The sequence below is a fragment of the Haemorhous mexicanus genome, chromosome 2 (genome assembly GCF_027477595.1).
Source record: "Haemorhous mexicanus isolate bHaeMex1 chromosome 2, bHaeMex1.pri, whole genome shotgun sequence".
Classification (NCBI taxonomy): Eukaryota; Metazoa; Chordata; class Aves; order Passeriformes; family Fringillidae; genus Haemorhous; species Haemorhous mexicanus.
The window spans coordinates 33,215,081-33,238,195 of NC_082342.1; the positions used below are offsets into that span (position 1 = coordinate 33,215,081).

At 40.3% G+C, this 23,115-nt stretch overlaps 1 protein-coding gene across 2 annotated transcripts in view; it reads right to left on the bottom strand.

The window, feature by feature from the left end:
- The window catches only part of CRACR2A (calcium release activated channel regulator 2A), a 56,818-nt gene extending 38,684 nt beyond the window's left edge, over positions 1-18,134 (bottom strand). The window contains exons 1-4 of one of the 2 annotated variants that reach the window (XR_009485306.1): positions 17,977-18,134; positions 7,672-7,910; positions 3,250-3,361; positions 813-981 (exon numbers count right to left, since the gene is read on the bottom strand). Coding sequence is in view for 1 of the 2 variants with exons in the window: in XM_059838306.1 (XP_059694289.1) it covers positions 813-981; positions 3,250-3,361; positions 7,672-7,839 (449 nt within the window). In the remaining variant the exon portion in view is untranslated. Of the gene's footprint in view, positions 1-812; positions 982-3,249; positions 3,362-7,671; positions 7,911-17,251; positions 17,273-17,976 lie in introns of those variants that run through there. The other variant, XM_059838306.1, reaches the window with a different exon arrangement.
- Positions 18,135-23,115: the final 4,981 nt, after the last annotated feature.

Sequence of the window (23,115 nt, forward strand, 5' to 3'; positions counted from 1 at the left end):
TTGCAATCCTGAAACCTAGATAGCAAAGAGTGCTGTATTTAAAGGACAAAATGAGAATAAGGATAGAAGTAGTGGGTGATAAATATCTCTTTATGATGAAAGACTTTCAGGAGGGCTGACAATTAACTGTTTTCTGGAACAGGCAGTCAGGGGAAAAGATGGACAGACGAGCATTTTTGTTCCATAGTAAGAATAACAAATGTATTTCTTAATTTGTATCACTTGTCTAGATTCTCTCCCATTTTTGCCCGGTGCTTTTTTTTTTTTTTTTTTTTTTTTGTTCTACAGTATTCATTGTGGTTGACCAATGAATGTGAGGCCATCACACAAAAAACTCTTTGAGCAGGTTTTATGCTCCATGTTTCAGAGGGATCCACCCTAGCCTTGGAAGAAGTAGATTTACCAGAGCAATCACAATATGCAATTAGACAGGAAGAAGAGAAAAATAAGGAAAAGTGGAGAAAAATTCCCTACTTTTGGTGCACTTTAAATGCAGCCCTTGCCAAAAACAGCAGTCAACACACATTGATTGAAAATCAGTGACATCTGTGGATTACATGCTTGTAATTATCTATGTTCAGATCACATGGCAGAAAAACATGTTTCATGTGCCTGGAGTACAACAGTTTTGCTCTTGGAAATCTGGTCAAACAGCATTTTATCATGACAGCAAGAAAAGAAGTTTTTTAAAGAATCTCTGCGGTTTTGAGCAACTTTTGTTCTTGCCCTTCATCTTGGATTCCATTAAAGTCAAACCCAGATGTGACTCATAAAAGGTCATACAACTGATGACTATTGCTGCGAGTACTCACTCATCCAAAACCTTTGCAGCTCCAAGCCGATCCATGAGATTTGAGAACTGGAATTCTTCATCCTCATCACCAGTCATGGTCTCTTCGTATCTAACTGGGCAGGCTGTTTCACCTTCTGATGGTTGCACCATGTCATTTTTCAAAGCAATCTGCTCCAAAAGAAATTGGCCTAAGAATTAGAAATTACACACATTAGCATTTTCAGAAATTACTATAAGAAGCAATGTCATACCAAACATACTAAAATTCAAATTTTATGGCAAATAAACAGAAGGATGGGGCATGCCAAGAGGATTCCTGAATTCTGTGGCTGGCTTTGTGCCCAGTCTAATGTCTAACCTTCAGTAAATTATCCACCTGAAAACTCACAAACAATAAAAAAATCATATTTCCATGCAAAAACATAAAAGGACATAAATTGCAGTAACAACTCTTCATAAATGTTGTAGGTTTGTTTCTTGATAGGTTTAAAGAGATTAGGAATCTAAAATATCAGTACTGATAAAATGTATATTAAATAAAATTTAACATTCTTTTTTAGTGCATGACCAAAGACACATTTAATTCCTATATAACCTGCATACAGAAAGCTACATTTTATTAACAGTAGTTGTATGGTGAGGATGCAGAAGTGAAATTGTCACATGAATAGTCAAAATTTTTTTGGGGGGGCAAATATTGTGATTTTATGCTAAGGATTTTTTTGTTATATTCCAAGTTCCAGTACAGAAATTTCTATAGATACAAGGAAACAGAAATACTGGTGTGGTTTTATGTTTTTATTAACTCCATCTTGCATTTTTTCTCATAGCACCCAACTGAGCATGTTGTCAACAGAATGGATTATGTCGCAAAGAGGGGTTATAGTAAATTTCAGATTTGCCACCACTGGAGAAATAGAAACAGGACTTTCCCATAGTAATTGATGCACCATGAGCTTTATCTAGACACTACTCTGCCTGCTCAAGCAGCTTTTATCTACTACAGCTTCTGCTTCTACCAGGAATACCAACATCATCACCTAGCCAAATGTAGGACTAGCTGGCCTGGAAAATACCTGTCAGTGCTGTGTAGCAGGTTAAGATGTACCATGCTTCAAACTGTCTATCCTTATCTTTTATGTAGTGTGGTCCATGTCCTTCGTGTGCCTGTGTGGGTCTTTGGGGTACAAGTTTTACTTTACTACCAGCTGAACCGGCAAACAGGAAAGCAGTGGCCACACCCACCTGGGCCTCGGGACTGGGCTCCAGCACCTGAGCAGGAGGAATCCCCAGGATCTGGAGCTGCTTGAGATGGCAGCAACTTACAACCTCCCTTGATAAAGAGTTTTGGTTATGCAGGGACTGCTTATGGAAGTAATCTTAATTTAACTCATGAAAAGCAAAGCATATATTATTTCATTTTTTTAATAACGTCAACTTTCAGATTAGAGTATACCCTATGAAGATACTTGATCTACCTCTACAATGGGAGAGGTGGGTGTCCTGGCTTAGGGCAATTTTGGGAGGAAAACTTCTAAAGGGGTTTTATCTAGAAAAATAAATTCAAGTGGACATGAGGAAATTGGGACATGACAGAATTAGGGTTTCAAACTACTGATGAAAACAAAAATGAAGGTCCTGTTTGCTGGACCTGTAGATATTAACTAAATTGAGATTTACTGTTACAATTCAAACCTAGATGAGATTCAGTTTTCTAGAGAAAATGCTTAAACCTTAGCCAGCAGAGCTAAAATTAGGTACAAAATTGATTCTGCATAAACAATCAAGCAAAGTTTAACTGATATTGTCATCTTATCTGGAGTGTCACATCTGGGGAGCAAACCACCCTGTGACAAACACAGAGAATATGACAGTAAGAGTGCTGTTGAAAAACAAGCAGTTACAAAGAACTTATCAGATCATATCTTACAGAAGTAGTAAGTGCCTAATCCTGTTTTGTTTTGAAATAAATTAATACCACTTGAAGAATTAATTCATTGTAGAAAGCATTTCCACACCTCTAAGGACAGTGGCATTAACATATTCCTAGCATTGTCTTACATTAAGATCGGAGATAATTAAAATTATCTTTCACGTCCTATTACCAGATATGAAATAACACACAAGACTCCCCACCCCCCTGCCCAAGGGAAACTTTCAATAAATTGTACATAGATTTACTCAACAGCTTAAAACAGGTGTGATTCAAATGATTACATCATTTTTTCATATTGTGTCATGGCTTGTCATTTTACACAAGAGTGAAAGACTCCAGAGCCCTTTCTCTATTTATTCACATAATTTGCCCACTTGTTCCTCTGCTACATTTAGGGAACAGTCTGGCTCCCTGTGTGCATTATTAAGTGTCCGGTTAAGACAAAGTCCTTCTTGATTGATGTGGAGATTACAGAACATGAATAAAGCTCAAAAGAGGAAACATGCTTTCCAAAACTCACTGAATCCTGTGATGAACTCCTTCGGGGTAAGTGAGCCATTGCCATCAGCATCCAATGTAACAAAAACTTTTTCAAGCTCTTCCAGGCTAAGAGGTAACTCGGGATGCAGTCTCTGTAATGATAAAATATGCAGCAACTTTATCCATTACTACAGGATAAGAGGAAGACTGGGTTCTACAAAATATCCATAGTATAGCAGGAAAGGTCCTTTGCTTCCCCAAGTGAAAATCCAATTACAGAGCAAAACCAGATCAAGTGAGGGACATTTGCTTTAATGACTTCTTTATTTGCCTTTATGAATCCATTATGATGACACAAGAACAACTGTCTGGTGCCACAAATTCCAATCACATGGAAAAGAGGAAGAACTTGAGGTGGAGTGTCAGCCTCCTGGTGAAATGGCTTGATTATCTTGGTGAAATGCCTTGGTTATCAGGCTACTGGACAAACTTGGCAGCAGAACTGTACAACTAGTTCCTTCCACGTCATAAAGTTAAGCAAGAGACTCTCTAGATGTCTACATTATAGAGAATATACTGTCCTAATTCTAGCTGATTCAAAAAGTTTACATAAATAAATAAGTAAATAAGACAAAGCTAAGAAAGCTTTGCACAGTCTAAGGACAAAATCTATTGCTCCCAGAATGAGTTAAATGGAGTTCACCACTGTCTACTTCTGCAATGCAGCATGCTCCCACCAAAAAGGAGACACAGCTTCATAAAACCAGCTCCACAAATATCACATATTTTTTCCTGATAATCTAAAGACATAAAAGAAAATAATTCTGTAAAACTGATCCTAATGGTTTTACTCTAATTCTTTTAACAGTGTAGACAGATTCCCAGAAACAGGAGGAAACTGGAGTGGCAAACAACCCCAATAATCAGCATTTCCACTGGGAGACAGCACTAGGAAAGTTAAAACCTTTCCTCAGCTTGAGAAGCAATAGAAATGCACACTGGTTCAGTCCTCTGCTTTATTAATTAACATTTTAATCCCCCCCTAAAGTCCTGTTGTATATACAACATATTAAAACTGCAAGCTAGTAGGTTGATAAAGTTCATTAGATTAAAAGTGCTGATCTGTTCCACTGTGTGGGAGGGATTTAGGGCAAAAAAATGTTTGTCCTGCAATCCAAAACAGCAGAAACCACTATTCAATATTCTAAGCCATAGGCAAGGTAAGAATTGGCTGAGTGCATTAACCAGGAGTTCCCTGGTTGCCACAAAGAGTTCAAGGTATGCTTTATGAATTGTATGAATAAAAGTGTTAAAAGGAATTCCAAGATGGTCCTGAGAAGTAAAAGCAACAGACCTGCTGAAGCACAGAACTATCTGGAATAGTCACAAAAAGATTTCTGAGCAGGATTAGCTGTGTATTGCTGCCTGCCTCCAAAAATGAAACCTAGGAAAACTTGATGTATACTCAGTTTAAATTACTTATTTCATCAGTGATACACCTGTCTTCAGTTTCTTGCTGAAACACATCCATCTTCCCAAAGTTTGCATTTCAGTCTCTAAGATCTAAAGGGAAACCTTTTAAAATCAGCTTCTCCTATAAAAATCTTAGAGTCAACACCACACTGATGAGGGAGAATGTGCTTCAAATTACTCTTTTTATATTCAGAAAAACAGAAACTGTACTCTTGCCACCAGATCTCTGGGACCTGCTGAAGGAGCGTCCATTTGACTGTGCCAAAAACCCAGACCCAGCTGCTATTCCAGTGCAGTGGCCTGGGGGTCTTGCTGCAAAGCTGACTGACAAATACAGGCTTCTCCAACCTCAGCTGCAGTGCCCTAATGCAGCACCCAAATTCTGCTGAGAATTACACTAAATTTACAGTAGAAAACACCACAATTACTTGCCTTTTCTTGGTGGGAGGAAGGTATGAAAGTAGGAGATTCTAAGGAATGTACCAACATTTTGCTCCATTAAATTCCCTCCAGATAATTTGCAGACTTTTATCAGCTGGGACACACTTACTAAGACTAAGTCAATGTTTTCCCAACCTCTTGGGGATTTTTCCTTAATAAAAAAATTAAGGTCATTTGTGGCTAGGGAAGCAAAATGTTATTGGTCTCAGAGTTGTGGTTTTGTTTATTTGCTCATTTCAAGCTTACTGTAAAAATATATAGGCCCTTTCAATGTGAGGCTCCTAAAATTTTAAAAATAAAACAAAACATATTCAGAGATACCACTGGACCTTCAAAAGAAGCTATCTGCACTGCCACCAAATGTTCTCTGTGGTTTCATGATATCTGTGCTTAATTCTCCTAAAATACCAAGCTTTTACTCAGCTAAATACAAGAACAGAGGTCAAATAGCTAAGAGCAACATCTGAACCCAATCCTCCCATGTACATTAGAACAAAACATTTTACAGCAACAATTCTCATCATTCATTGTAACCTCAAGGAACAACAGATGAAACTGTAGTTTCAAGTCGAAGGTAGAATTTTCTTTTTTGCTATTTCAGAAAACCTCCTGTCAGTTTGAAAGTTGGGTACATTTGGTATTTGGAAATTGAATTAAAAATTTTTTAAAAATCCAGCTGTTAACATCCTCTCACAATATACAACATCATACAACAAAGGAGGAGTAAATCTTTAGTGTAGTAACTGTCATAGACACAAGAGAAAACACTGCAAGATTTGTTCCATCAAGATTAATTAAATTTGAGATACTTAGCACTCTCTGTTGAAATCATGCCCTGTATCCCATGCTGAAAGATTAAAAAGCATAGCATTAACATCCTATATTTGAAGCAAAGCTTCAGGAATTATAAGCAGTACAGACCTACCAAACACAGCACAATGCAAAAGTGATCAACACTTAGTACCTTCTAAGGAAAAAACTGATTTATTTCATTGAATTTTGTTTTTCTTAAAGGGAGGAAATATCATGAAAAATGCAGGAAATAAAATGAAATATAAAGAAACACCATCTCAAATGTCCTGAGTACCTTTATTTCTATATTAAAGAACTTACATACCCTCACATACATAGATGGAGTTTTCAGTTATAGCAAACAAACGTGAGGAAACAGAGGAATGAAACAGAACTTTGTTCTTTGCAACACTATTTCTACTGCATCTTTTGCAACATCTGTTTTACAACCTGAAGTACAAATTTAGCAGCACTCTAAGCATAAACCTAGAATCAAACAGAATCAAATAATTTTACATTCTTTGCAAAAACAGGTATTAGAACTTTTTATATATGTATACATACACATAAATATATGGGTTTTCCATTAGGTAAAAATCTATGTCTTTTAGAAAGACTGTAAAATTGTAATCCATTAAACTCTTTGTGGCTTTGGATTTACCAAACACTACTGCTGGCAATATGTTTGGCTTTTTGAATTCAGTTACTTCAGTGAGATAATGTAAATTTGGCAAAGCCTACAGCAGAGCAAGCATCTGCATTCCTCTCTTTTTTCAACTTTGCATAATTAACAGAGGTCATCAGAAAACTCAGCAACACACAACTGCAGAGAAAGCTCTTGAGAGATAGGAAACTGAGCAGTTTACTTAGGAGGGTTTTGCTTTTCCAAAATAGGTAGTTAAAGTTGTTTCAACTGTGTTTTGATACATACAGACATCTTTTGTTTCTGAGGACAGGGAAAGCTTCTAAATTTTCTATTAGATGCTTTCTTTAGTCATAGATCATGATGAATTCGTTTTGCTCCTGCTTCCCAATTCTGTTTCATCCATAAGTACTGAAGTAGAAATGGATTAACACAAATTATGCTTTGCATGTCAAGCATGAGTACATTCCTGTTCTCTGCCACATACTGGTTCAAATCATCTTATCACTTCTGCAATGTGCCACAATCGCATTTTCAAAAGCTTTTGTTATATATAGTTGCTTTTTCTCATCAGCATATTCAGCAAATCTGATTTTGGGCCCTCAAACAAATTAAGCACAATTTCCTAAGATTGCTGCCAACACTGAATAATGCTAAAAATACTGTTCCTCTGTACTTGCTACATATATATGTGATCCAACTGAGAGTTCACCATTGTCTGACAGTGAAGCCACAGTGAAAGACTTTATTTACACAATTTTGTTGAAAAAAAGGATAAAATTGGCACACTAAATACACCCCTGACACTGTGGCAAATCACAAAGCAATGAATTTAATGGTGTTTCGATGTTTTCAACAAGAACAGAATGGAAGTCCTGGGGCTTTTTTTTAAACTTAATTTACTTTGATTTTCCACTTTTTTGTTGCTTTGTCTGGGAGGAAAAATGCAAGCATTATGTAAGACTTCAAAGATATTATTTTAAATCCCACATATCTCTTCAAAGTTATGAGGAGGGTGTTAACAATTTTAACTGTAAATTAATCAGTCTCAACTCGTTAAGGGTTTTAGGAGCTTCTCTCATTGTGCATTTCACATAACCAATTTTGTTTTACCTGCATGTCTTGACGAGTGACGAAGCCTTTGCCTTCCAGATCACAAATCTGAAAGAACTCTTGTGCTTTTCCCAACACAGTCAGTTCTGGGTCTTGTTCTCCAGTCCTGCTCCTCTCTGCACCTCCTGGTTGCACAGGACTGGTGTAGTCTCCTCTTATTCTGTCCATGGTTACAATCTCAGCTCAGGAATATCCTGGGATGCTGCTATCCCATTTACCCATAAATTCTGATCTGAAAACTGTGAATGGAAAAAAGTAAGAAAAAAATCAAATCAGACCCTCTTAATGATGCTTTCCACAATCTCTTAGCAACCATCTCTTTAATTAGGCACCGAAGCTCAGAAGAGCAAAAAGCTTTTTGAAGATGCTTACCCTTGATGGGCTTCACTAAAGACATTGCAAATGGGATGATGAACAAGGAAGAGGGAGTCTGAGGGAAGAAGACAAAACTAGCTCTGAAATGGAATCTCAAAGCAAAATCAGCCAGTTTGACAAGAAATATGGACAATCGATCAAGAACAAGACAATCGAACATGAACAAGAAAACACAAGAAATACAGATTTAAAGTCACTACAACTGGACTTCATATATTTGTCTTGAATTTGTACTTCTTATCTAAGTAGGTCTGCCTAAAGTAGACACAAATTGGTCTGAAAATCTTTAACAGAACAAAGAATTTTTTAAGGTATTTGACTAATATAAGAGAATATATAGCCTGATTCTGATCCAGTATGACTGGCACAATCTGGAACAACTCCACAAAGGCCAGTGAAAATTGTTTAAATATGGAACTTATGTTGACTTCAGAGCAAAGACCTCAGTACTGCATGGATGTCAAGGTAGTATATGAGGAAACAAGACCTTAGGCTTGTCTCTGCAGCTTCTTAAGGTGAAAAGGCTCTGTTCACATAGAGCAACTCAGCCTGTTCTACTCTATGCTTAAGTTCAAACCTGGAACTCTTGGAACACAGCATCTTCTAAGATGTGTTCATCTTCACAGAACTCACACAGCTTCCCATGACGAAGTGATTTCTCTGATAGCCATGGGCCAAACAGCTGGACTTCCCACATTGCATGTAAGTGTAAATTTACTGAAAATAGGCCACTGACCTCAAACCCAACCAAGGTTTAGAGAGCAAATCACTCAGCCCCTCTGAAACCATGTGAAAAAATCTGCCAACAAAGGTAATTTTCCTCTCCCTCCCTCCTCTCTTTTATCACTCCAATAATCCCAAGCCTCTTGTTCAAATACTTTCCAGAACTGAAAGAACTTTGGCTATATGGCCAAAGAACCTGTCAGAATCTTCCTAAGCAGTGTTACAAGCAGGAGAAGAAAAAACACTTTGAGAGAAGCCAAGAGATGTCTAAACCACCCAGTATCATGCCACCTTAGGAAACTCCTCCCTCAGAATGGGTCTTGCTTGAATTTTAATGAACAGCTGTCAGGGGTGCCTCATAAACCCCAAGACAAGACCTCTCTGTTGGGGAAAGCCAGACTCCACATCCCAAGATACACCAAAGCCTGCCAGAGCACCCGTGCCAGCAGCCCTGGATAATTAACAAGGCTAGAAATGCTGTCACAGGGGATTCTGGTCACACATAACAAGGGGCTTTTGCCTATTACAGTTGCCTAAACAGCTGTAATCTCTTTCTCTTATGAAGAAAATTTCTAGCTTAGAAAGTCTGACCAACATTCAGTGGCTGGGAAGATACACAAAGGAAAAGACTGCTCCATAATTGCCCTGTTTCTTAAATCCTTCCATGACATTTCCAACAGTCTTAAAAACAGCATATGAGCCAGCTGAATCTTTGCTCACACTGTATATAGCCACCCACAAGTGGATCAGATGGAAAGCCACAATCAAACTACCCTGGTGTAATAGTTTGGATAAAATTCTCCCTTCATACTGCTTTTACACACCTGAACCTCCATTACTTCAATACAGCTCACCCCTGGCTGACACCAGTGTATGAGGTAACAAACCAGACCATCAGCTTCAGCTTAGCAATGATACTAACTTAAAAGCATGTGTAAAAACACCAAAAATCAATGGGACAAGCACAGCTTGCAGACAGTCTTGACAAGATCTGACCCAAATCCAAAATGTTTTTTTTTTTTAATTTTTTATTTCAACAATTTCTTAGAAGGCCACAACTTCAGGAATGGGCCAAGCTAATCAAGATAATAAGTGCTGCTAGTGCCTGCCTCTGCACAGTCTATCAGACTTCCTTAGGAAAAAAGAAAAACTATGCAAGGAATAAATAGCCCATTTTAAGTGAGAGAACAGAAGTACAACACCAGATTAAAAATGGTGGAACAAAAAGCACTATATACACTTTGATGAAGTTGTTTGCAGTTAGCAAACAGTACAATTCAGCACACATCACCATGCTTTCTAAATATTTCCACACACAAAATGAAATTACATGCATCATGAGAGCCTCACCCTCTTATAAGCTGCCCCACCTTTTATACACACCATAAAAACTTGCTAGACAGCAAGTTTCCTCAATACAGCAGAAAATTAAATTAGAGCATCTGCAAAAACTCTTAATCCTTATGGCAGCTTCTAAAGCTGATGGAGTTCATCATAATTCCTACAGTGTCCTGATACTTTGCAAATGCTGGTAATAACATGAAAGATTAAAACTGCAATTTGTCCCACATTACTGAATCAGCACTCAGTAATTACCTCAAAGCCAGTTTCAAATAACATAGGTAGTTCCATTCACTCATCCATCTCCTTTAGAAAATGAATGGCTTACAAAATCAATTCCATTAAGACCTTTGATTTCCATTCTTTTAGCCACAAACACAGTTCACTATGCAAAATAGGTCATATCATGACCTGATGCAAACAAGCATAGCTCCAAATACTAAACAAGGATGTGTGATTTACAAGGTTTCTGTCCATTAATCATGAGGCAAATTTTGGACAGGTCAGCAAAAGGCAGGTCACTTAATATTCCAAAAGGCATTTCCATCATTTCCAGTCAGGTCTACTGCAAATCACCAAACTCTAGAAGTACAGAGCAATGCTGAGCCACAGATTTCCCAAGTCATGATGTGTGACAACCCCGTTCTCCCTGTGATAGTTAAAAACATAGAGAACTGTTTTGCCTGACCTCATATCTCTTCTGGTTTAGGTTTCAGTGAAATATTTTTCTTAGCATGTGTCTACAGGTACAAATTTTCTGCAGCACACTTCAAAATTTATCATCAGCTGAAAAATATTGTAAGCTTATTTAATACCAAGGTCACCTTGGATTTATCCAAAACACTGTTGTGAGAGAGAACACACGTCTTGCAAACACTACAAAATAAAAAACAGATTGCATACTTTTTCTACAAGAAATATTTATTTCCTACAACCCAATGTTAAAATAACCCACAGCTGCAGTGTAGTATGCCTGACACATCAACAGGGACCTCTTCAGAAATAACCTAGTGTCAGAGTTAGTTACCAGAGTTAGCTATTCAGCATTGTGCTGAAAAGCTCCTAAAGCTAAAATGCACCACCACAAGGAAGTCATTCTGTTCCCAACTGCTCTGCCCTGCTTTTGAACAAGTATTCATCCAGTTAGACAGTGAAATCTGTTGTAAAGTCCTTTCAATTTCAACTAGAAAGTTATAGTTTATTTAATTTAATTAAGCCCAAGTGGCCCATCAAGGAAGAATCAAAAAAAGCAGGACCTACAGAGAATGACAGAGGAATGGGACTGCTAAAACCAAAGAGAGCACAATAACCAAGCTCAAGTACATAGAAGTTTTCTAGGTAAAGGACTGGAAAAAAATGCTCCCTATGCACATAATACAATGCACAAGAAGCAAACATGTCAGACAAGCCAGACATGAAAACCCACTCAAGGATAAAGAAGGTGGAGCACTGAACCCCTGGCTGCAAAGGCAGTGCAGCTCTGCCATCATGATAGAACAGACCAAACACAAACCTGCAAATAATGGCAGAGGAGATCACTCCTGAGAAAGATGACTAGATCAGTGGACTTCAGTGTTACTTCTAGCCATTAAGAAAAAGATTTTATGACCATCCAACATAAAAATTCAGGTCCCACACTTAAAACAACTAGCAGAGATACAAGGTTGTGTGCTCACAAAAATACCTGGGTTTTCTCCATTATGACTCTGACAATTAACCTTTAAGCTCTCAGAGAAGCATTATAAAGCTTGGCCTAACCATATGGACACCTAGACACAACTGGATGGAATAAAAGGGACACATATTCCTGCAGTTTTGGCTTTTCAAGTAAAAACATACAAGTCAGAAAATCTTGCAATGAAATGTATCATCAAAGCCTCTTCCACACAGCCTGATGTATATGATCTCTCACGACTCTTCACCTTAGGAGATTGTACACCATGGAGTGGGTGTGAGGAGTTTAACTCTGGAGGGAGAGATCTGGGGCAGACTGGAGTTCCTGTGAGGGACCACAAGAAGATACTCTGAAAGGAATGTGTCATGAAAATAATTTCAGGGAAGTAGCAAAGGCAGAGACAAAAGAAGAATCCTACATCCACTGGCCTGTAAAAGGAAAAACTTTTGGAAAAAGTTATGTAGGAATTCCTTTAGTGTAAGTAGATTTGTGTGGGAGAACCAAATTCTGTTTAGAATCAGTCTTGACAGACTGTTTAGATTCAGTCTTAACAGAAACTCTCCAGCCAGACCTGATTAGCTTTTAAAGATTGAAGGAACCATTAGGATCATCTGCTTTGCTACCTGCAAGCTTAAAGCTTCATTTATACCACAACAAGGTTTAAAAATTACTTACAATTTATTTCAAGGTAAGGGAGCTCAGCAGAAGTTAAGGAGGAAAAAGACCTGGGAGAAAATAGTGTGTGTTATACATACAGAGTCATATAAATGGAATTTCTCCTTTTCTGAAGATTGCTGGTTTAGGGAAAAAAAAAAAAAAAAAAAACAACAAACCTTAAATCTAAAGAAGAAGGATAAAAATCCAGATTATACATCTGAAGCAGTGCCTCAACAACATTAACTGCGAAACAGGAGAAAACCAGAAAATATGCTTGAAGTGATTAAGCATTAAGGATTCCAAAACAGACAGCCAAAGACTTAGGACAGAGACCACTTACTCCCCACTGGGCATTTGTCCCTAGATGAATCCAAAAATACACATGTTGGGGAAGAAACAAACGATGTCAATTCTGTGCACTATGATGCAGAATTCCAACTCTGACTGGTGAACATATCTTCATTAAACTTTTATTTTTAACATTTGCATCCAAGCAACTAGTTTTCACTGGGCTTGTAAGAAAATTTTCTTCTCTCGAAGGCCAGCTTCCCCAGAGGAAGAAGACAAAAGATCTCCTGCCTGGCTTCTTGCTGCCTTCTATGGAAGTAGTAAATAAAACTATCCATGAATTAAAATTCAGATGCCCAGGGGAGGCAGGCATATTCATTTATTTACCATCCTGCTCTTCAATATGAATACACTAATGAAAAACAACTATCAGGATGTTCATTGCCAAAATCTTAGCAGTTCTTAGGGGTCCATACTAAAAAGGCAGGATTAAGTTAAAATGGATCTGCTAAGTGCTGCTAGGATCCTTGAGAAGTAAAGCTTCTCTAGGTAACGATGTTAGCAGAATACATATTTTCCTCTTGCTTCATTGCTTTGGATGCTTCCTTTTTAATGCATTTAAGAAGTCAAAATCTAAAAGCTGCCTGAAAATGCAAACTTCTAATGGAGGGACACTTAATTTAGGGGCGGCCATCATCACAGAAATCACTGCTGCAGAATAACCACAAGATCATCAGAACTGAGAGTACCCTGCCTGTAGTCCATGCAGGCTTAAGGACCCCTTATCTTCTTTCCCTCCTTTTGCTCGTTCCACCTTATTCCAGAAAACTGGTTCCAAAAAGAACTCCTCTCCCCACCTCTTGTTCTTCACCTGCCTGCTGCTTGCACGAACCTTGTGTCTTCAGAAACTGCTGACCTGTGCAATACCTGAGCAGGAGGGTGGTACAAGTGTGCATGAGGATCCGAGTGGGTGTTTTCCTCACTAAGTCTGTCTTTATCTCTCTAAATTACCAATAAATCGTTAGTGCATACAAATACAGCTTGGCCAGTGACCTACTGTGGGTTAAAACTATGGCTAACATCTGTGGCTACAGCATGAGGTTTTTTAGATGTCTGCATGTAAACTGGACAGACATTAGCACTTAGAGAACTTGCATTAGAATGATTCCAGAACTATGTAGAATTATTCTATCATTATTTTGACTTATTTCTAAAACATCATTTGTTAATTCAGGGATGTAAAAATTATTGTTAAGAAGGAGCATCTATCAACATATGCAACAATTCCAAACGTAGTGAAGTCAAAACTGGGCTGAGTCCATCTGACTGCAAAGAATCACAGAATCATTTATGTGAAAAATGTGTACTTTATGATTGGTTTTTCACAAATATTAACATGAATATTTTATGTGTTGTGTTAGAAAGTTATGCTGCATTAATTCTCTTAAGTAGTGTGTTAAATATAGTTTTAAGTTATAACAAAATGTTAAAGTAGAAACTATGCTATGTAAGATACTTTTTTCCTAAAGAAAGGACTCGCACTGAGATTGCAGTCACAGGACACCTAAATCTTTCAGAGAAAGAGATTTTATGGCTCCATTATCAAGAGAAACGAACTTCTTCCCGCCTCGCTCAGCCGTGAAGATGCCATCAGGATTAAGAGGAAGAAGCTGACACTGACCAGACAGAATCCTTTGTTTGAATGGAATTTATGCTTCATGTATGAGGTGTATGAATATGCAACAGGTTATTGATTATTAGGGTTAATCCTCTATTAACAAGCGTTCTTTTTTGGGCTTATGTTGCCCAGAAAGAGGTAACTCTTTGTTTCTGTTGTCTCATATTGTCCTAATCCAAACTGCCCAAATTATTATTACTCTAATTGTATTGCCATTTTTATAGCCATTTTATTACTATTAAACTTTCAAAATTTTAAAAACAAGTGATTGGCGTTTTTCACAATTTATGTTGTAAAAAGCCTCTAAGAACAATTTATTGTGCTGCATTGTTCCAAGTACTGAAATGAAATGTGATTAACTATATTGATAACGGTATTATATTAGTTAAGTGGTGTAACATGACGTTCTGGCAGGAGATATTGCCAGTTCACACACGCTGTTCCATTTGTAGACAAATTATTTGCACTGGTAACCCCCTCCCACTGAAGTTAAGATCTGGAAAAAGTTTAGGTTAAGTAGTATATACCCCTTTTAATTGTCTTATCTTTCAGGTTTTCCTAATGACTCACTGCTAAACAGAACTACTTTCAGCTGGTGAAATCAGGTTGACAAGAACATCTTTAAAGTACACCATTTTCACAAAAAAACCCTTGAAATATTCTGCCTCCTCCAAAAGCCCTTGCTAAAAATGTAACTTCTGAAAAAAAATCAAAGCCTTTTATCGCCCTGAAAACCAACAATAATTTGGCTTGAAGTCTAAAATACACTCTCTATTTCTAGTTTTTCAAGGAATGTTACATCTTTAACTTAAGTCAAAGGATTTTGAGATGCAAATTAAATATTCTCTTCAAATAAGAATCATTTTTCATGGAAAAAATGTTCATATAAAATTTCAGTCTACTCTGCCATGGACCTTAGAGGACCCAAATGAATGCAGATTCCACTAGAAGACAGAGAAACATATTACAAGTGTTTCCTTAGTTATTTGGCACTCGGTCTGAAGCCAGGTTGGCACAAATTATTGTCTTCAAAATTTTCAGAATTTCTAAAACTACAAACTTGCTCTTGGAAAATACCTTCACTTGAGTCAGTGGGACAGGTTTTATGGGGCAAAAGCATGTCAGTGAGGCACAGGAATATTTAGTCTGCTAGTCCACTGGTGTTCCACTGCAAAAAGTAAAGGTAAAATATGACACTAAAAGACTCATATTTTCCTATATGCAGAACAAGATAACCTTCATGCTATCTGCTCCACACAGCTCACTTCCAAGGCCTTGGAAACACACAAACAAATCCACTTATCTATGTTTGATTAGGAGGCTTGGTGTACTTCATCCTGTTTAGTCCTACAAAAAAGTCTTGCTATGGAAACAATTAAAAATGCATCACTACAGATTCTTAATTGGATTTTAATTCACTACTGCTTTTGAAGAGAGATACAACTTCCCCTTTCTCTGTGATCCAATTACTCAGAAAGTTATCTTTACAACTGTGCAGGATCCCTGACTTCATTTATGCTGCTCTTCAGTGAATGGAAGTTCCCCTGCAAGACCCTTCACTTTCCTTGACACCCCCTCTGTGAAACTAAGGAATAAGATGGGTCCAAAATCTTTAAACTCAGTTTCAATCAGACAAACACATCCTGGTGCTTCTGCAGGGATTAGGTCATGAACAGTGGAATCAATTAAGTTTTTACATCAGGTTTAACTTGAGCTGACTAAATCTGAATTTTTCAACATGAGAAATAAAACCCTATAAATGTGTTACTCCCAACTTACATGTTGGGACAATATGTTCATAAATATTTAAAGTGTAATTTAGCAATGAGTGGAGAGGGAATCAGGGAAGACCACTATACTCTTTACTCCTCTATTTACCCACCATTTACCCATCTAAAAAATGATGATAGGATCTCATTTGTCAATGAACAGAAAAGGGAGAAAAAAGAGACCTGTTGAAAGCAGCACATTCATCCTGTGGTCTGAAGAAACCACAAACAAAGCTTGTAGAGTGGTGCTCTTTAGTGCATTTATTTCTGCTGCTTGTTTTACTGTTATCTTCTAGTCCACCACAAGATAAGAGGAAAGGGTGGTGGTGGGGGCAGAGATAGTTCACAAGGAACCAAACATATCTCATTCATTTCAGCAGCAGTGAACTTAAGTCTCTGAGAGCTGGCAGACCATGAGACTGTAAAGTATTACTGCCCTAAATCTCATTTGCTACTTAATTCATTCACAGAAATGTATCTTCCTTTTTGTACTTCAGATTCTGTCTTTTGATTTTTTTCTCAATTTCATGAAAGATGAGAATCTAGTTTAGAGAAGACCAACATTTTTCACTTTGGGTGTAATGGCTCCCTTTTGATCTGTGCAATTACTGAAGCTCAAATATGGGGACCAGAGTTCTTAGAACAACCCACAGAAAACCAATACATTTTTGCCCATGCATCAGAATAATTTACTTATTCTAAAAAGAAAAGTGAAACTAAGCTGAAAACTACTGTTGAAAACCACAAAGTTGCAACTACAAAAACAGAAGGACACAAAAAATTAGCCAACGTGTTCTAGAGGGATTTTACCATTCTCCCAATTGTGACACTTACCCACATTTCACTACATGCAGTAATAATCTGTTCTACTGGTGTATATTAAGAAATCTATTATCCTGCTAGCAGCACATTTCTTTCATAACTGTCATTTACAGTTATCATAAAACTTAACTATCAGGAAAGACAGAAAATGAAATCAGAGATCCTCTAAGTGCTACAGCAGAGTAAGAGTGACACCAAACTATTGCAGGGGGAGACAGGAATCATTTCTACAACCACCAGGAACAGCACTACCTTCTTCTTCAACAAGCATTTGGTGGGCCTGAAGGCAGCCACCAGCCACAAACTCAGTCATCCTCTGTATCTGCAGGGAAGCGAGCACCAGCGGGGCAGCTCCTGCGGCGGCCAGGCCATCCAGGGATTTCTCTCTGACGGCGTCGGCACGAAGCCACACGAGGCACGGCGGCGGTGCCAGCACTACCCCGGCCCGCCGCCGGCCCTTTGGGGCACCACCTTTGGGAAGCATTCCGCGCGTGGGAGGAGTCACGATAAAGGCAGCCCCACACGGAGCCGTCTCTCCCCACGCCAGCCCCGGGCCCGCGGCGGATTTGGCTCCATCGCCGTGCGGGCGTTCGCGCCGCAGCCGGCGCTGCGGGGGCTGCACCAGCCTGCTGGCGGCCGCTTCCAGCCACCTTCCTGCCACCCTCCTGCCTGGCACCAAGCGGAGGCAGGGCCAAGGGCAGCCCCCCGCCCCGCCACCCTGCCGGGCCGCCGCTCCCCTCGGGGCCGGAGCGCGGTCGGTGCCAGGTGCCGGCCCCGCCGGGCCCTGTGCCCGCGGACGGCGCGCAGGAAGCGCGGCTTGCGACAGAGCGGGGCTCGCTGGGGACACCGGGGCTCTCTGCAGGGCACGGCGAAGCGGCGGCCGTGGGTGCCTCCCCGCCGAGAGAGCGGTCCGGCCGGGCACGGACCTGGCCGTGCCTGCCCCGGCTCCTCCGGGCCGCCATGCCGCCCCCACTCACCTGCCGCAGGCGCCGGCCCCTCGGGCTGGCCCGGCCGGCGCTCCCCGGGCTGGAAGCGGGACCGCGGAGAGGCTGAAACCGCTTTCCTAACTTTGTTTTGAGCACGGGTGACATAATCGGGCGAGGCGGGCTGTGCCCCAGGGGCGGGACGGCCGGCCTGGCCGCTCTCCCTCCTTCCTTCCCTCCCTCCCTCCCTACCTGCAGCCGGAGCCCGGTTGCCCCGCCCGAACTCACCTCACCTCGGGCGGGAGCGACTCGCCCTCGGTGAGATCAGAGAGCCAAGGGAAGGCGACGGGGGTGGACCTTCGCTGGTCACTCATGCAGCCAGGACTGCGTGCGTGATGGTTTTCCAGGGTAAGGGTACGGGAAACCTAAGCAGGTCAGAGCAGGAGGGTTTGGGAGGGCACCGGAACGCTCATCCACTGCAACGTCTTAAGGCGGTGACCAGTCCAAATGGACCTACTAGGGTCTCCCCACCTTGTCATCTCGAACTCTTCAAGTTCTATTTGCAGAAGGTGGCAGCAGGAGACATAATTTGTTTGCATTTGATTCAAAGATTTCACTTAGCCCAAAGTAAACTTGAAAAACACCCACTTCTGGGATCAGATTTTCCAAGTCGTCCCAAAAGAAGAGAAAAAACTTTGACATAATTCCCACCACTGTAGTCTCCCAAGTGCAGAAGAGCTTCTAGGGTGCAATGTCCAAAGAAGGCTTCACCTCCCTCTTCTTGATCAGCTGATTTGTTTGCAGACACATCTGTGACATCAACTGCACTGGTCTGTTCTCATGTCCTTATCCACACTGTCCTCGGCTTCAACAACTGTCCCAAGGTAAAGCTTCACACACCCAAGGCACAATGTACAAGCCATCCTCCTTGCCTTCCCAATCCATCTTTCCTGCACAGCCTGAAACCCTTCAGGCTTATCTCCCTAAAGTAAGCTACAATCCCGGAGCTCTGGTAAACTGCAAATCTTGCAGCTACAAGCGGGAATGTGAGGAAGACCAGCAGGTAGTCTGCCAAATACAGGCACATACATAAGCCTGATCAAACTACTTACAAAGCACTACAAGTAATCATTTAATACAGTTATTGAACATTGAGTTGACTATCTGCTTTTAACTAGGATGCATTCTGCAAGGGGAAGTATTACTTCCCTCATTACAATGACTGACTGTAAGCTCGAGCAAGGCAAGCCTGAGTGTGGATTTACCATGCAGTAAAGTGCTAATTGACAGTTACTGCTCACATCCATGCTCTGTGAAAAAGGTAAATATTTCAAATTTGCTTACCACAGCAGCTGCCTTGTATGTACTGTGGGTGAAAAGAGGCACACAGGTACTTACCATGAAATCATCAGCCTGCTAAATACTGTAATACTCTGCACATGCTGATTTGACTCAGCCTAACTTTTGTATTTAACCTTTTGCTAAGAGAGTAAAACAGTGGATAAAAGACAGAATTGCCTTTCTCTTTTCTTTAAGACTCTGTGGACAGTCTTACAAGACTCTTTCAGAGAAATGAAGGCATACTATCAGCCACAAAGTACAAGAGATCATTCAAAAGCTTGTGAAGAAACTGAAGACAGCAAATAGAAAGTTTCAGAACAGCAGAGAACTTGTGACATGCTTGGGGAGAAAAGCTCACTGAAATAGCATTTGCAAACTTAGTGGTAACTTTCGTGGGTTAAGACTCCACGGAATATATCTCAACTGTTTAGGTATCTTGTTGCAACCAGTCATTCCATTTTCTTCCTTACCATTCGGTAGGAGGCAGTTTAGACTTTTCAGTTTCTGTAAGAAAATTGTGGGGCCTACTAAGCAATAGTAGAAGAGCTGGTGAATGAAATTTTCTAGGTCTTGTCTGGACAGCTAATACTGTTCTTATATATATATATCTGTGAATACTTTGGAGTATAGCCTTAGAAAGCCAGCTAGAAGTGGTCTATTGCTCTCTATTTTTATTCTCTCTCCTATGGATTATGTTGCATTCGTGTAGTGCTGTGATTTCTTTCAGCAGTTTCTGATCATATGCCTTCATATGCATTCCATTCACTAGCTGGTAGAGACAAAGACCCTAATGGTCTTGAGCAGCCACAATTTGTTCTTCATGAACATCCAGAATCAAATTCATTACCATATCTCTCTCCTGAAGTAAGTGGATTGAAAAGCAGTAAACTCATGCACTGTGATGTCAGAGACTGTGACGCTAACTGCAAAGAGAAAAAATAGCCCAAGAATAAATGTGCACAGGCATGAATCTACTTCTTAACACAGATTGCACTTCAACACAAATTACAGTGCTAAATGGAATACTTGAAAGAATTAAACCCTTTTATATGGGTCTAAAATTGTCTCTATGAAATCTAGACATAAACTCACTTGATTTTCTTCAAGGACTAAAAGCAGGAGATTTTGAAAAATTCTGGTGTGCAAAACATATTGTCTGGAGCTAGGATCCTTCTGACTGCTATGTTTAATGTACAGTGAGTTAGAAACTGGATGACAGTTTCTACCACTGGGTTATACAAATGCCAGAACTACAAACAGAAACATGTGGTAGGCAGAAGACAGCTTGCAGCTTTTAAATCAGGAAATGCCAAGTGCAATATAAAAATAAAACCACCACCCTTTAAATAAAACAGGCTGTATTTCACAGTTTATTCAGGGTGATGTGTGTTTATTTCAGTCTGCAAAGCCATCATAGTGCTGGGATGCAAGGGGTCATTTTCTTTTGCATTTAGGCTGTCAGTAGCAGGCCTGTTTTGTCTTTCCACTCTAATGCAGCTTTTAATTGCCTATGAAATTGCACCACCCTGAGGGAATTTCATACTAACATTCAAAATCGTGTTTTCCTTCTTTATGCTCAAGGATCAGAGGAAAAGTTACAGAACTGGAGTCATAAACATGCTGCAGGAAATTTGCACATTTACAGCAAACTTTACCAGAAATTTACAGTGAAATGGAAGTTGCATTAAGTGACAGGTAGAAAACTGGAGGTATTCCAGCTTGATCAGCTCTAGAGTAATCTTGCTTGACACAGTAAAGGGGACACACATTAGACTTCATGCTCACATCACCTGCAGTGCAGTATGAGTTTGATTGGGCTGCCCTAAAAAAAATAAATGCAAGACTTTTCTAAAAATCAAGGTTTAATTACAGAATTAATCTGGCTGTCGTCTATTCCAATCAACATGTTGCTCACAGCAGAGGCAGGTTGTCCAGGGCCTTGTCCAACTGGAATTGGAATATTTCCAAAGATGGAGACTCCACAACATCCATGGGCAATCTGTTCTAGTGCTTGGCATTGGACACAGTAAAAACATTGTTTTTTTATGTTTAGGTGGAGTTTCCTGTATTTTAATTTCTGTCCACTGCCTCTTGTCCTTCCACTTTGCGGTATTCAGAACAGACTTGTCTTCTTTATACCCTCCAACCAAGTATTTATATACATTGGTAAAACGCCCTCCCAGGCTTTCTTTCCTTGAGGCTAAACAGTCTCTCAGTATCTTCTCAAATGTTTCAATCCTTTAATCATTTTAGGAGCTGTTTTCTGGATTCACTCCAGTACATCCATGTCTCATACTGGGAAATGCGGGACTGCCTCCAACACTCCAGATGTGGTTGAGTGCTCAGTAGAAGGGAAAGATCATCTTCCTCAATCCTGCCAGAGATACTGCTCCACTGCAAGGGAACTTGCCATCACACTGGCCAGGTCCCTCCCTCAGAGATGCATCTCATCAGGTCCCACAGACTTAGAATCACAGAATATCGTAAATTGGAAGGGACACATAATGGTCGGTAACTACAAATCCCTGCTCCCCACAGTACTAAGTAAAGCTAAACCATACAACTGAGAGCATCATCCAGGTGCTCCTCTAACTCTGACAGGCTTAGTGGCATCACCAGTTTCCTTAGGGAGCCTCTTCCAGTAGTTGACCACTTACTCAGTGAAGAACCTTTGCCTGATGTTTAATCTGAACCTACCTGGTGCAGCTTCACTGCATTTCCTTGTGTCCTGTTGCTGGTCACCAGGGGGAGATCAGCCTGTTTCCTCCACTGCTTGCTTTCAGGAAGCTGTAGCCTGTGATGATGTCACCCCCCAGCCTTCCCTTCTCTAAGCTAAACAAACCAAGACAACCTCAGCCACTTCCTCCTAGGTCTTGCCTTTGAGACCTGTCACCACTTTTGTCACCCTCCTCTGGACACACTCCAGTAGCCTTTATATCTATCCTTCATTTATTGTGGCACCCAAAACAGTCCCCACCACTCGAGGTGAGGCTGCCCCAGTGCAGAGCAGAGCAGGACAATCCCTCCCTTGTCCTGCTGGCCATGCTGTGCCTGATGCACCCCGGGACAGGCTTGGCCCTCCTGGCTGCTAGGGCACTGCTGGGTCATGTTCCACTTGCCAGGGTCCCCTGGGTCACTGTCCACAATGCTGTTCTCCAGTCTCTCATCCTCCAATTTGTATGAATAACCAGGATTACTGTGTCCCACAAGGAGAATCCAGCACTTGGTCTAGTTAAATTTCATACAGCTGGTGATGGCTCAGCTCTCCATATCTCTCTGCAGGACCTCTTTACCTCTGAGGAAGTCCACAGCTCTTCCTAATTTAGTATCATTGACAGACTTACTTATTGTATATTTGATTTCTGCGTCCAGATAATTTATGAAAACATGGAAGAGCACTGGCTGTAAGACTGAGCCCTTGGGAATGCCGGTGGTGACTGGCTGCCAGCCTGATGTAACCCCATTTACCCAACATATTATGGATTTGTCTATCTTTGTGCTGGGCAGTTGATTGAGAGTAGTATCAAAAGCTTGGTAGAATTCCAAAACTCCACATTTACTGGCTTCCCTTGGTCAATGAGGTGCGTGACCTTATAATGCAATGAAATTAAATTGGTTAGCTGGACTTTCCCCTTATGAACCTGTGCTCACTATATTCAATGACTGGATTGTCTCTCAAAAAACCTTCTCTGTAATTTTACCAGGCACTGAAAAGTAAGACTGGCAGGTCTGCATTACCTTCTTACCCTTCTTGAAACATTGCCAGCTTCCAGTTGACTGGGACCTCTCTACTCTCCCGAGACCACTGAAGAAAAATAATGCAGTGAGGTCCTTTGATAACTTTGTCCAGCC